At 40.9% G+C, this 12,595-nt stretch overlaps 1 protein-coding gene across 5 annotated transcripts in view; it reads right to left on the bottom strand.

Moving 5' to 3' along the window:
* LOC126392755 (UPF0538 protein C2orf76 homolog) overlaps positions 1–12,595 on the bottom strand; it is a 53,564-nt gene that overhangs the window by 5,274 nt on the left and 35,695 nt on the right. For 3 of the 5 annotated variants that reach the window (XM_050048368.1, XM_050048365.1, XM_050048364.1), the window contains one exon: positions 1,908–1,980. In XM_050048368.1, coding sequence (XP_049904325.1) covers positions 1,908–1,980 — 73 coding nt within the window. Of the gene's footprint in view, positions 1–1,616; positions 1,981–12,595 lie in introns of those variants that run through there. The other 2 variants (XM_050048367.1, XM_050048366.1) reach the window with 1 other exon arrangement.

Genomic DNA, 12,595 nt, shown 5'->3' with positions numbered 1-12,595 from the left:
ACTGTGTGACACAAACTCAGTGCTTTGGTCATTAAATAATGTCGGGCTCGGTTCGGGTTCGGACAGAAATATGCTGCCTGTGCCGCACTCTAACACACACACACAAACACACGGAAAACCGGACATTATTACCAGTTTATAAACACCCCCTGGACGCCCCGGACGGGACATGAAAAGTGGACATGTCCGGGCAAAAGAGGACGTTTGGTCAGCCTAGTATAAGGAGATGATTTTTACAAGGTACAGAAATGAGGAGGGTGTTTGATTATCACTGTGTGTTTACTGTTTATTTATTTATTTATTTTTTTGTTATTTATGTATCTTTATCTTCAGTATGTGTGTGTATGTCACATGTATGTGTAAATGTGTATATATATGTGTGTATGTGTATCTATGTATATATGTTTATATATATTTATTGTATTCTGTGTTACCGTCAGTATGTGTGTGTATGTTATATATTTATAATAATATAAAGAATAATATAATATTTTATTAGGATAAATATTTTCGCAATAGATTTATGTCTTGTTAGATATAGCACTAAGGTAATTGAAAAATGACAAATAGAATTTATTATTGTTGCTATTATTATTATACTGATAGGAGGAATATATTATTATTATAAATATTTAAGTGTTATTAATTTATTAAAAAGGGGTGGGATAAAATAAGTTTATACTTCCTCCCACTCCTTTTCTGATATGTAAACAGGATTTATAGTTTTCAGTTTATGTTTACCTTGTTATTTTTTTTAATTTTTATTATTATTTTTCTTTATGTCTGTCCATTAGTGTGATAATTTTGTTTTTTACATGTTTGAAATAATCTATCTATCTATCTATCTATCTATCTATCTATCTATCCATCTATTCTTAAAAGAACATCTGTACAGATGTGAAGCCCTGTATCTGACTGGTCTTTAATGAAAGCTGTTGGCTTGTGTTTTTTTCCTCTGAAAATATTAAACTCATAGTCAAACACAATTTATTTAGCCTATGTAGTTGAGGGAACAGGTCTGCTCTGCAGCAGCAAACTGGTATGCTGATTTACATGAGAATTCATGTAAAATGGAGACTGAACCATGAACATAAACTGTCGGGAAACTGCGACTTCACCACAGCTTTTTGTCACCGCCCCCTGCTGCAGCTGCCTGATCTCGTCTACTTTCCAGGGGAGGCGCAGTTCATCTCAAACAAGTCTAATGTTATACAGACACCGAAGACATCGTTGCTTCCATTTAATGGAGCTATGACAGACATTTTAGATTCCAACCACTTGAGTGCAAATTGAAAATGTGGTCAGTGGTTTAGATATCTTTATAAAAAGTAGCTAACAGCTAGTGCGCCATTCTTACCGAATGATTGACTACCAACTTACCAACCTTTTCCGTTTTGTCCATTAAATAGGGTCAAGGGCATTTGCAAGTTTGTTCAAAACAGATTTTGTCCCTGAGAGAAACTACCATGGTAACGGTTTTCCAACTGAGTCAGACTCAGCATAAATGTTTTTTCTAATAATCATAACTGCAGCACCTAACCAAAGCTCACCCTCTAGAGTACAGTGCAGTACATTTTACTTTGTTAGTACCCTATCAAAAACTACAGTCAAAGGCCACCTGTCAAAGAACTTTATTTAGCACATTTTAAAACAACATAAAAATGTCCATGGTCATAACTACCACAAGAAAAATCAAAGAACATGAAACATATAAATAAAAAAGGCATACCAGTGTGGTGGACAATAAGCTGCACTTTTAAAAACACCCCCAAAAACTAAAACTCTCTGATAGAAATACAATTTCACCATTTTTTCCTATTGTTTCTGGCATGCTTGACCTTTGACTTCTTTCCTCTAAGAATCCTCTTTGCTAAGTAAAAGTAAAGTTAGTAAAATACTGCAGTCACCAAGCAGTTTTTGGATTTGCTTTGTAGAGTCTGTAGTCATCTTTCTTGAAGAAGGCCACTTCAGTTTCATTTGCTGAAACAACAAACACAAAACAATTTAAGTTAACACAGTCTCATACTTCCAGCAGTAGATCATTAATATTAAGCTCATAAAATTATAGCTTTATTGCTTGGAAATTCATTTATAGGACCTATATTACTGGCCTTAGTATATCATTACAAGACATTAGGCCTGTTTCCACTGAAGAAGTTCCTGGTACTATTTGGGGGGCAGGAACTACTACAGGAACGTCCTCTCGCTTTGCCCTCTCAACCGCCGTGTCTCCACTGAGAGAGCGGAGTAGGAGGACGGTTCCTGTAAAGTTACCGGGCTCTGGATGTGATGTAATTGTTGCGCGACCATTTTGACCGGGGCAACGTAGTGGCGTAGGGACGCTGTTAGCCGATAGTGGTGTCTGTAATAACTCACTAAACTCACAAAGTGGCCCGTGAAAAAAATATTTTTTCCAGCGGATGTCTTAGTTACAACATGATTGAGCTAACTGGAGTAGTTTCATGTCGTTTCCGACAACGGGAGGCTTTTAACAGATGACGTCCTGATGTTAGCTTTGCTGCTGCTGTTAGCTGTCCCTGTCAGCTGCAGCCTGATGCTTTCTAGACATCGTGATTTCCCAAAACTGAATAAATACCACACATAGCAATGCAAAACTGCTTTGCTAGCTCAATCATGTTGTAACTAAGATATCCGCCGGAAAAAATATGTTTTTCACGGACCGGTTATTGAGTTTGTTTACATGGCGGTGGAAGCTATGAACGAGCTAACCCTCGTCTGCTGAGTTTTAAAAATGCCGGCTATTTTGTTGCTTTCTGTTGACGTCACATTCCGCCTTGAGTATATCCAATCAGCACCAACTAACCCCCAAGTCCCAGCCAGGAGTTTTTCGGGGCCGTTCTGAGTACCTACTCCGAGGCAGGGACTTGTTTAGCCCCTGTAAAAGTTCCGGAACTCTATCCTTCGGGGGTGGTTCCTGCGGTGGAGACACACACCAATGGCCCCGCCCCCTGTAAATTTACCCCGAAGTTCCTGCGGTGGAAACGGGCCAATTCAGAACTTATTACTGTACAATATGAATACTATTTTCTGTGAATAATTATCACAGACACATATACCAGAAATTTGGGGAGATGCATTTAGAATAATTGTTATAATAATAATAATAATAATAATAACATAAATAAAAATGTTAGTTATTTACTTGGCAAAGAACAAACTGAAACAAATAAATAGTCCTTTTTCACACATAACCAAAAAACTTAATATTTTGTATGGCCTCCTTTGGCCTTGATAACAGCTTGCATTCTTGCTGGAATTGTTTTTATGTACTTTTCGACAGTCTCTTTTGTTATTGAGTTCCAAATAGTTTCTAGCTGTTCCCACAGACTTGCTTTAGATGAAATTTTTGTACGATCGATTTTTGAATCTACTAAATCCCAAACTTGTTCAATAGGATTCAAATCTGGACTTTGACTTGGCCAGTCCATCAGTTCCAGTACTCCAGATTCCTTTTTCTTGGTCAAATAGTCTCTGCACAGCTTTGAAGTATGCTTGGGGTCATTGTCTTGTTGGTATATCTCTTGGGTAGTCCTTTTGAAATTTGTCGCTGATATCTCTGTAGTGGTTAAATATAAAATGTAATTTGTTTGGGGTATGTCTAATGGGCAATATTTAGTCTCAGTATATAATTATTATAATATTAAATGTTGTAACATTGTTAATTTAATTGTTGTTCTTTGTATGTATTCTTTTGCTTATTTATGTGTTTTTACCATTCAATAATGATTTTTAAGAATTTATTGTAATTTATTTATTGTATTTAAAGATTAATTGTATTTATTGTAGTTTTTATTCAACAGCATTTCAAATTTTGATTATCTGATATGAATTGTATACCTGATGTCTGAAGTGTGGCTGAATAAAATTTTCCTCTAAACATCTGACCCGTTTGATCCCATTTATATTGGTGAGGATAGACTAAATGAGAAACTGCTGTCAGTATAATCCAGTACAGTTCAACAGCACCAAAATCTACAACTCAACACTTCAATAAAATGTTAGATTTAGTACAACATTAAACTGCTTTTGTTTTTTTCTAGGTGTACCAAGTGACGTGTGTGGTTGTGCTGCTGCCGTGGTCCTGCCAGATGCCTCCTGCTGCTGCTGCCGTCATTAGTCATACTTCTACTGTTATTATACACATATGACTATTGTCACACATGTATACTGCCAGATATTAATACATACTTTCAACATATTGTACCACAGTAGCCAGAACTGTAATATTATTACTTTCAATAATGTTGTTGTAAGCTACTGTTATTACCTCTCTCTCTCTCTCTCTCTCTCTCTCTCTCTCTCTCTCTCTCTCTCTCTCTCTCTCTCTCTCTCATTGTGTCATGCGGATTACTGTTAATTTATTATGCTGATCTGTTCTGTACGACATCTATTGCACGTCTGTCCGTCCTGGAAGAGGGATCCCTCCTCAGTTGCTCTTCCTGAGGTTTCTACCGTTTTTTTTCCCCGTTAAAGGGTTTTTTTGGGGAGTTTTTCCTTATCCGCTGCGAGGGTCATAAGGACAGAGGGATGTCGTATGCTGTAAAGCCCTGTGAGGCAAATTGTGATTTGTGATATTGGGCTTTATAAATAAAATTGATTGATTGATTGAAGTGAACTGTCAAGTCTACATAAAAATGCAGACAGAAAGCATAATGATGAGACAAATGCAGTGATGGACAGTAACTAAGTATATTTACTCAAATGTACTTAAGTACAAATTTGATGTACTTGTACTTTGGGTATTTCCATTTTGTACTACTTTATACTTAGAGGAAAATACTGTACATTCTACTCAAGCTACATTTATTTGATAGCTATAGTTACTTTTCAGATAGTTTGTTTTACATGTTGTAAGTTTCATATTTACAAGTTGATGTGCGTTGTTATAGATTAGACTAGTACGCTAGTGAAAGGTGTTAAAATTAGTTCTACCATGAAAACATTTAAATGCTGCTTACATGTAGCCTACGTGTAAATTGATCAATTAATACTCAATACATATTCATGTATATGATGATTACAACACTATGCATAATGAGTACTTTTAACTTTTCATTTTAAGTAGGCGTATGTTTTGCTGACAATACCCATATACTTTTACTCAAGTCAGATTTGCAGCACTTTTACTTGTGGCTGAGTTTTTGTTCTTTGTTGTGATATTACTACTTTTTCTGGGTACTTTGTCCACAACCGTACAAACATCAAACAATAGAGACATGCAAATAGCACGTCTCATCCTCATCCTCCGCCTCATTCTCTGCTGTCTTTCTCGGATCTGCCTCCTCAGCTGGGAAGCCTCCTCCTCAGCCTGCAGGTACAGCAATCCTGCTGCAATAACTGCACCAACTGGCTTTTGTTTTGATTATGCATAATCAGAAGCCAGGTGCGGGAATTGGATATAGATTAAATATGATCAAAAGCCAGCTGCGGGGAAAAGGTTTTAAAAGACGTGAAAATATTTCGGCTATGTCTATGTTTTTGTATGTCAGTTATATATGTTGAAACGTTAAAAACATATACATATTAACTTCTTACAATGACAATGAAAAGATGCAGGGCTGGGCTGTGTTTATATTGTTTTATTCTAAATGCACATATACAACACAGTACAACAGCCAAGTCGAGCAGAGGTGGTGGCATCATCAAGTTCACTGCTGTTCCAAAAGCAGAAATGACTGCACTCCCCTCCTCCCGTTCTTGGGAAGTCCCAACTCTCGCTTGGACTTGCCAAGTCCACAAGTCTGAAACTGCTGAACTTGAGTATTGAGAAACGGCTATGGTGTAGGTCACCTGTACGAAAGTAGTTAGTGCTGAGGACGCGTCCACCAGTAAGCACGCGGACACGCGCATCTTCGGAGCGTGGGCACGCGCCTCGTCAGTTTCAAGCAGCACAGTGCAGCAGTGAGAGTGAGACAATTAACAACTTTCTCCTTCTCTCTTTTGATGTATGTGCATAAATGATTAAGGTGAGAAGCCATATTTGTAAGAATTGAGTGTAAAGCTATTTTTCCTTTTGTTTATTTCAGAACCACACACATACACACTTGTTGTGAACCTCTGGCATTGAAAATTGAAGTATCCTCTCGAACCTGATTCTCTGGCCGGAATCATTTACTCCATAGTTGTCCTACCCAAACCAGTGTGTCCTTGAGGTCCCCTTCCTCGCATCGCCCAAGCCGTGAGTTGCACATGTGCGTGCGCTGCTGATGTTACACGATGTCAATCACGTAGCGCGCCAGGAATTTGACCAGCGTTTTAAATCAGCATATTTTAGACCGACCGGCCGGTTGCAGGTCATGGCTGATCATGTGAAAACTGGCCCGATTCCAAGCACTGCCGATTAATTGGTGCAAGCCTAACAGTTATCAAGACAGATGTCATGCAAGATGATGTAAATCCAAGTGACAGTGTGTCAAATGTGGGAAGCAGAGTATCCAAATCCCAAAACTCTGCTACAGGAAGAAACTGTTGCTTCCAGTATTTCTTCTGCGTGTCTCAGAGCCGAGGCTGACTTGGCAGCATTAAGGATAAGACAAAAATTATTACTGGACAAACATGAACTGGAAGAAAAGGAGGAACGGCTACGTAAAAGGAAGGAACAGCTTAAATTGGATGAGGAAATCGCAGCAAACATGGCTAAACTGAATGTGCTCAAGTCTCAGAGCATTCTAAGTGGGAAAACCTCTGTTACAAAGCACTTGGATGGAATGAACTCCTATTTGGAAAAAGGACAAGGAAAATCACAGACCCTCAGTGCTAAAGCAAAGGCATTTGTACCACAAATGTCACAACAGGAAATCAAATATATCCATCTGGATACAGGAACAAGGCCTAAGGAGAAAAATCAATCTCAGTTAATCCATTCAGAGCCTATGTCAGTTACATGCTATGAACCCAAGCAGCATTCAGTGAATCACAGTCCTCAAGAAAAGATACAAATGCAAGATGGAAATACCCTGAATGTAAATATTGGTCCAAATGAAGATCAAAACAATATGTTTGGCATTATGAGAAAGCAAAATGAAATAACTACACTGTTGATACAGCAGCAATGCCTTTCATCTTTGCCAAAGAGGGAGATACCAATTTTTGATTGTGATCCATTAAAATATGATGCATTTGTGAAGGCCTTTGAGAACAGTTTGGAGAGGAATACTGCAAGTCACAGTGACAGACTGTATTTCCTGGAGCAGCACACGAAGGGTCACCCCAAAGAACTGGTAAGAAGCTGCCAGCACATGGAGCCTGAGAGAGGATATGCTAAGGCAAAGGCTTTATTAAAGGAGCAGTTTGGAAATGAGCAGAAGATTGCCTCTGCATGGAAAGAGCTCTTTCACGGCCACCCATCAAAACTGAAGATGTAAAAGCTCTTCAAGATAACAGCATTTTCCCAGAGGCTGCTGTAATGTCATAGAAGAAGTGCATGAGCTAGACATGCCAGCTAATATGCTGACCATTATAAGGAAGTTGCCTTACAAATTCCGGGAAAAGTGGTGAACTGTAGCCTGTGAACTGCAGGAAAGGTGCAGCCAGAGAGCTACATTCATTGACATCACTAATTTGAGAGACAAGTGAGGATTTTAACTGACCCAGTGTTTGGAAACATCTAGGATGCTCCATCACTGACAACAAATAGGGGTGTAAACAAACCTAATCTACCACCTCGTTCTGGAATTAAAGGAACCAGCTTTGCCACCACTGTCGCCCCAGTGGAAAACAAAACTCAGCCTGGAACTAAAGGGAAGGAACATGTTCAAGGAGGACATGCATTTGCTGTGGAGGAGGACACACATTGGATTTGTGTCCACAGTTGGGGAAAAGGACACACAAAGAGAAGATAGGCTTCATCAGAGAAAATGGTGTCTGTTTCGGCTGTTTTGAGTATTGGACACATCAGCAAAGTTTGCAGAAAAACGGCTTTCCTGTGCAAAATGTGGTCTCCAACATCCAACTATACTTCACATTCCTCCAAAAGAAAAGGGCAAAGATTCTGACCAAGCCGAGAGGAAATCAGAGGTGTCAGTGGACAGCACTCTGGTGTCAAGTGGTCTTACTGGGGCTGGTGGTCATGACTGTAAACTTCCCATAGTTCCAGTGCAAGTTAAGTCCAAGGAAGGCAGCAAGATTGTCACCACATATGCTTTCTTGGACCCATGAAGTACAGCAGTATTCTGTACAGAGGCTTTAATGAACAAGCTTGACCTTGCAGGAAAGAAAGTTCATCTTCTCTTACGGACAATGGGCCAAGAGAAAGTCGTGAGTAGCCACATTGTGCCAGGACTGGAAGTAGCTGGCTTGAATGAGGAGCCCTTCTGTGAGCTGCCCAAGGCTTACACACAAGTATGCATGCCTGTTCACAGAGGGAACATTTCAAAACAGAGTTATCTTCAGAAATGGCCTAATTTAAAACATATTCATTTGCCTGAGATCGACACAGGGATCGTGCTGCTGATTGGGACAAATGTTCCTAAGGCCTTGGAACCGTTACAAGTCATTTGTAGTATTGATAATGGACCCTATGCGATCAGGACAATGCTGGGTTGGACTGTGAACGGGCTGCTGAAAATAGACAGCAGGGACGCAGCAGATTGAGAGCAGCCAGAGTTATCAGTGAATAGAGTGTCTGTTGTGAATTTGGACGAACTTTGGCAACAGCAGTTTAAGACAGATTTCCCTGAATGCAGCATGGATGAACAGCCTGGTATGTCAAGAGAAGATCAGAAGTTCATGGATCTGGTCACAAGCTCAGCAAAACAGGTGAATGGCCATTATCAGATCAACTTGCCTTTGAGGGAAAGGGATGTTAGCATGCCAAATAACAGGAAAATCATTGAGCAGCATGCCTTGCACCTCAAGAAGAGGCTTCAGAAGGATTCCTCATTTCATGCTGACTATACAGCCTTCCTGAATGACCTTATTGCCAAAGGCTATGCTAAAAGGGTGCCTGAAGAGAATTTGGAACGTAGTGATGGCAGGGTCTGGTACATCCCACACTGTGGTGTTTACCATCCTACAAAAAGGAAGATCTGAGTTGTTTTTTACTGTGGAGTGAGTTTCCAGGGAACATCACTTAATGCTCAGCTCTTACAGGGGACTTACAAGTTCACTGATTGGAGTGGTGAGCAGGTTTAGGAAAGAACCAGTGGTGATCATGGCGGAAGTGGAATCCATGTTTCATCAGGTCAGAGTGGCACCGGAGGATGCTGATTTGTTGAGATTCCTCTGGTGGCCTGATGGGGATTTAAATCAGGACCTTGTTGACTTCAGGATGTTGGTCCATCTCTTTGGGGCAACATCCTCTCCCAGCTGTGCCAATTTTACCCTCAGGAAATGCGCAGAGGACAACAAAGAACAGTTCAGCCAGGAAGCAGTGGATGAGGTCCTATATTGCTTTTATGTGGATGACTGTCTTGTGGCTGTGGCTTCAGAGAAGGAGGCAGGGTCTCTTTATCATGACCTCGTGTCGATATGTGCTAAAGGTGGTTTCCAACTCACGAAGTGGATAAGCAACAGGCGTGATGATCTGGCTGCAATACCTGAAGAGCACAGAGCTAAGGTAAGATTTAAGACCTGGCTCTTGTCTCTCTGTCGGAAGAGGAGACAACTGAACATGGCTCTTGCGCAGTCTGACTTAGATGTGGAACATCAACAATGCTCATTGGAGAAGGATATAGAAACTTTCAAGAGAAAGATGGCTCCAAGTTGTCTATCAGTGCTTGAGATGGCAGAACTGGAGATCATAAAGTTCAGCCAAAGGAGGAAGTTTCAAGAGGAATTCTCGAGGCTGCAGAAGGGTAAAAGTGTTAAGGGGCATAGTCACATCTGCACACTCTGCCCACTAATGGAGGATGGTGTTCTGAGAGTTGGTGGTCAGCTCAGCAGGTCATCTATGCCTGTAGAAGCTAAACATCCTATAATACTGGCTAAGGATCTACCTATCTAAACCCTTCTTCTAAGGCACATCCATCCAGAGGTGGGACATGGTGGGCAAAACCACATGTTGTCCAAGCTGCGTGAGAGATATTGGATCACTGGAGCTAGTACAGCCATGAGGAAAGTTCTATCAAAGTGTGTTATCTGTTGACGATTGAATGCTCAGCCAGTGTCCCAGCAGATGGCAGACTTACCTTCTAAAAAGGGTTACTCCAGATGAACCTCCATTTACTCGGGTTGGAGTAGACTATTTCGGACCTTTCATGGTGAGGAGCAGAAGGAGTGTTGTGAAGAGTTATGGGGTCATTTTTACCTCTATAGCAATATGAGCAATCCACACTGAAGTGGCACCTTCACTCGACACGAACGTCTTCATAAATGCACTCAGATGCTTTACAGCGAGACTTGGCCAAGTTCAGGAACTGCGCTCTGATAACGGGACAAACTTCATAGGAGCAGAGCGTGAATTGAGAGCAGCCATTGAGCAGTGGAATCAGTCGCAGGTAAATGACGTTCTCCTTCAGAAAGGGATAAAGTGGACTTTTAACCCCCCAGCTGGCTCGCATCATGGAGGTCTTGGGAGAGGTTAATCAGATCAATCCGGAAAGTCCTCAATTCCACTTTGAATATGCAAAACTTGGATGAAGAAGGCCTTCACACAGATCTCTGTGAAGTGGAAGCCATTATCAAAGGCCGTCCGATTACCAAAGCATCCATGGATCCTCATGACCTAGAAGCACTGACGCCAAATAACCTGCTACTTTTGAAGACCTTACCATTTTTGCCACCAAGAGTCTTCCAAGAGGCAGACATGTATGCTTGCAGGCGATGCAAGCAGGTCCAGTATACGTCAGACCTGTTCTGGAAGAGATGAGTTAAAGAGTACTTACCTCAATTGCAGGAGCGTCAGAGATGGTCAGGAGTGAAGCGCAACCTTGTTTCTGGAGATATAGTGCTTATAGTGGACAACACGGCACCTCGTAACTCCTGGGTCACAGGACGTGTCCTACTGGTACACACAACGACACCTTGACCTCTGCCTTGACTCTGACTTTGACTGACAGAGTGACTGTGAAGATCACAGATCACATCAGGGTAGAGGGCTGCAATGGGGAGCGGGCGGTTTGGACTTTGCTGCGGGCGGGAACGGGTGGCTAAAAAAACCCATTGCGGGATCTTGGTGCACATGCATAAGGGTTTCCACTCTATATTTATTCATAAATGGACAAATATGCCCTGAACCAGCTTTCATACCAATTTGCCGCTTGCTCCACCTGTCTGCCTGTCTATAAGCTCCATCTGTGATGAGACAAACATGAAAGAAGACGTGCAGTTTATTGTGTTTCACCGGCGACGAGCTGTCATTACGCGCGACAATTACGCACGGCTGCGCGCTCTTTATAACTCACTGTGAACCTATGTTGCATAATAAAGATTTGCCCCCTCGTAATTTTTAACTGCCCCCTAAGTAACTTCATCCTGGCGCCAGGCCTGCCTTAACCTCAATCACTGCGTGATTATATAAAGGTAGAAAATAAATAAAATACAGAGGAGGAGAATAGAATATGAAACAGCCTTTATTTCATTAAAAACTAAATGAAAACAAAGAAATAGGAGCGCAATTCCTGACCAGTGCGTCAAAAGACATGCAGGCCAAGGAAACGAAACAAACAACCCCATGAATCTCTTTATTAATAGCCTATAAAATGACGTGTTTTCTCCTGCGGGACGGGAGAAGACACAAAATCATCGATCTCTATTATTGCGCGGGCATAAATTCTCAGAGTTTTGCAGGTGCGGGCGGGAGTGGACATACACATTGCGAGAGCGGGCGGGAGTGTAATACACACGTTGCGGTTGTGGGTGGTAATGGTCAGAAATTCAGCGGGAGCGGGCAGGAGCGGGTTGATGAAAACAGTCCTGCGCAGGGCTCTACATCAGGGTTATGTGCTGGTAACCTCTGGCCCTACTGACTTATGACTCATTCACAGGATCGAGAGGAAGAAAGAAGACAGAAATGTAAAGTGAATATGTGGACATTGAGTAAGTTTTAATTGCTTCATGCCTCCTATTAATGTGTGTAATGTAATTATTATGTAATAGCCTAATAATTAGGGGCTGGCATGTAGGAGCCATGAATGGATTTATTACGATGAAGTTTAAATGGTTAATTTTGTGGTTTATATTAGGATTACTTTGGTTGTTATATTTTGTTGTTATTTATTTTTACAATCACAGTAATTAGGTCACAGGGATATGGGCGGTGATACCTAGTTAATATAATCACCTGTGCCTTCTATTTCTTTAATAAAAGTTATTAAACGTATTTTTTTATCTCAGCGAATATTTTTTGGGTACAGCGTGTCAGACAATCAGCAAACACCCTACCCTCAGCCTCTCAGCGACTTTTGTTTTGTTTCTGATACTAGTCACTACAATGTACGTGTGTGTGTGTGTGTGTGTGTGTATTAGGGCTGCTCACTGAGCAGCCCCTCCCCCCCTCATGCACACGCTGCAGTCACACACTGAAAATGAATATACACATATATACATATATATATATATTATATATATATACACACACACACACATATATATATATATATATATATTATATACACACACACACACACACACACAC

This window comes from Epinephelus moara, chromosome 7 (assembly GCF_006386435.1).
Source record: "Epinephelus moara isolate mb chromosome 7, YSFRI_EMoa_1.0, whole genome shotgun sequence".
In the NCBI taxonomy this organism is placed as follows: Eukaryota; Metazoa; Chordata; class Actinopteri; order Perciformes; family Serranidae; genus Epinephelus; species Epinephelus moara.
Note: the sequence above shows the minus strand (reverse complement) of the source record. Positions and strands in the feature narration are given on the sequence as shown.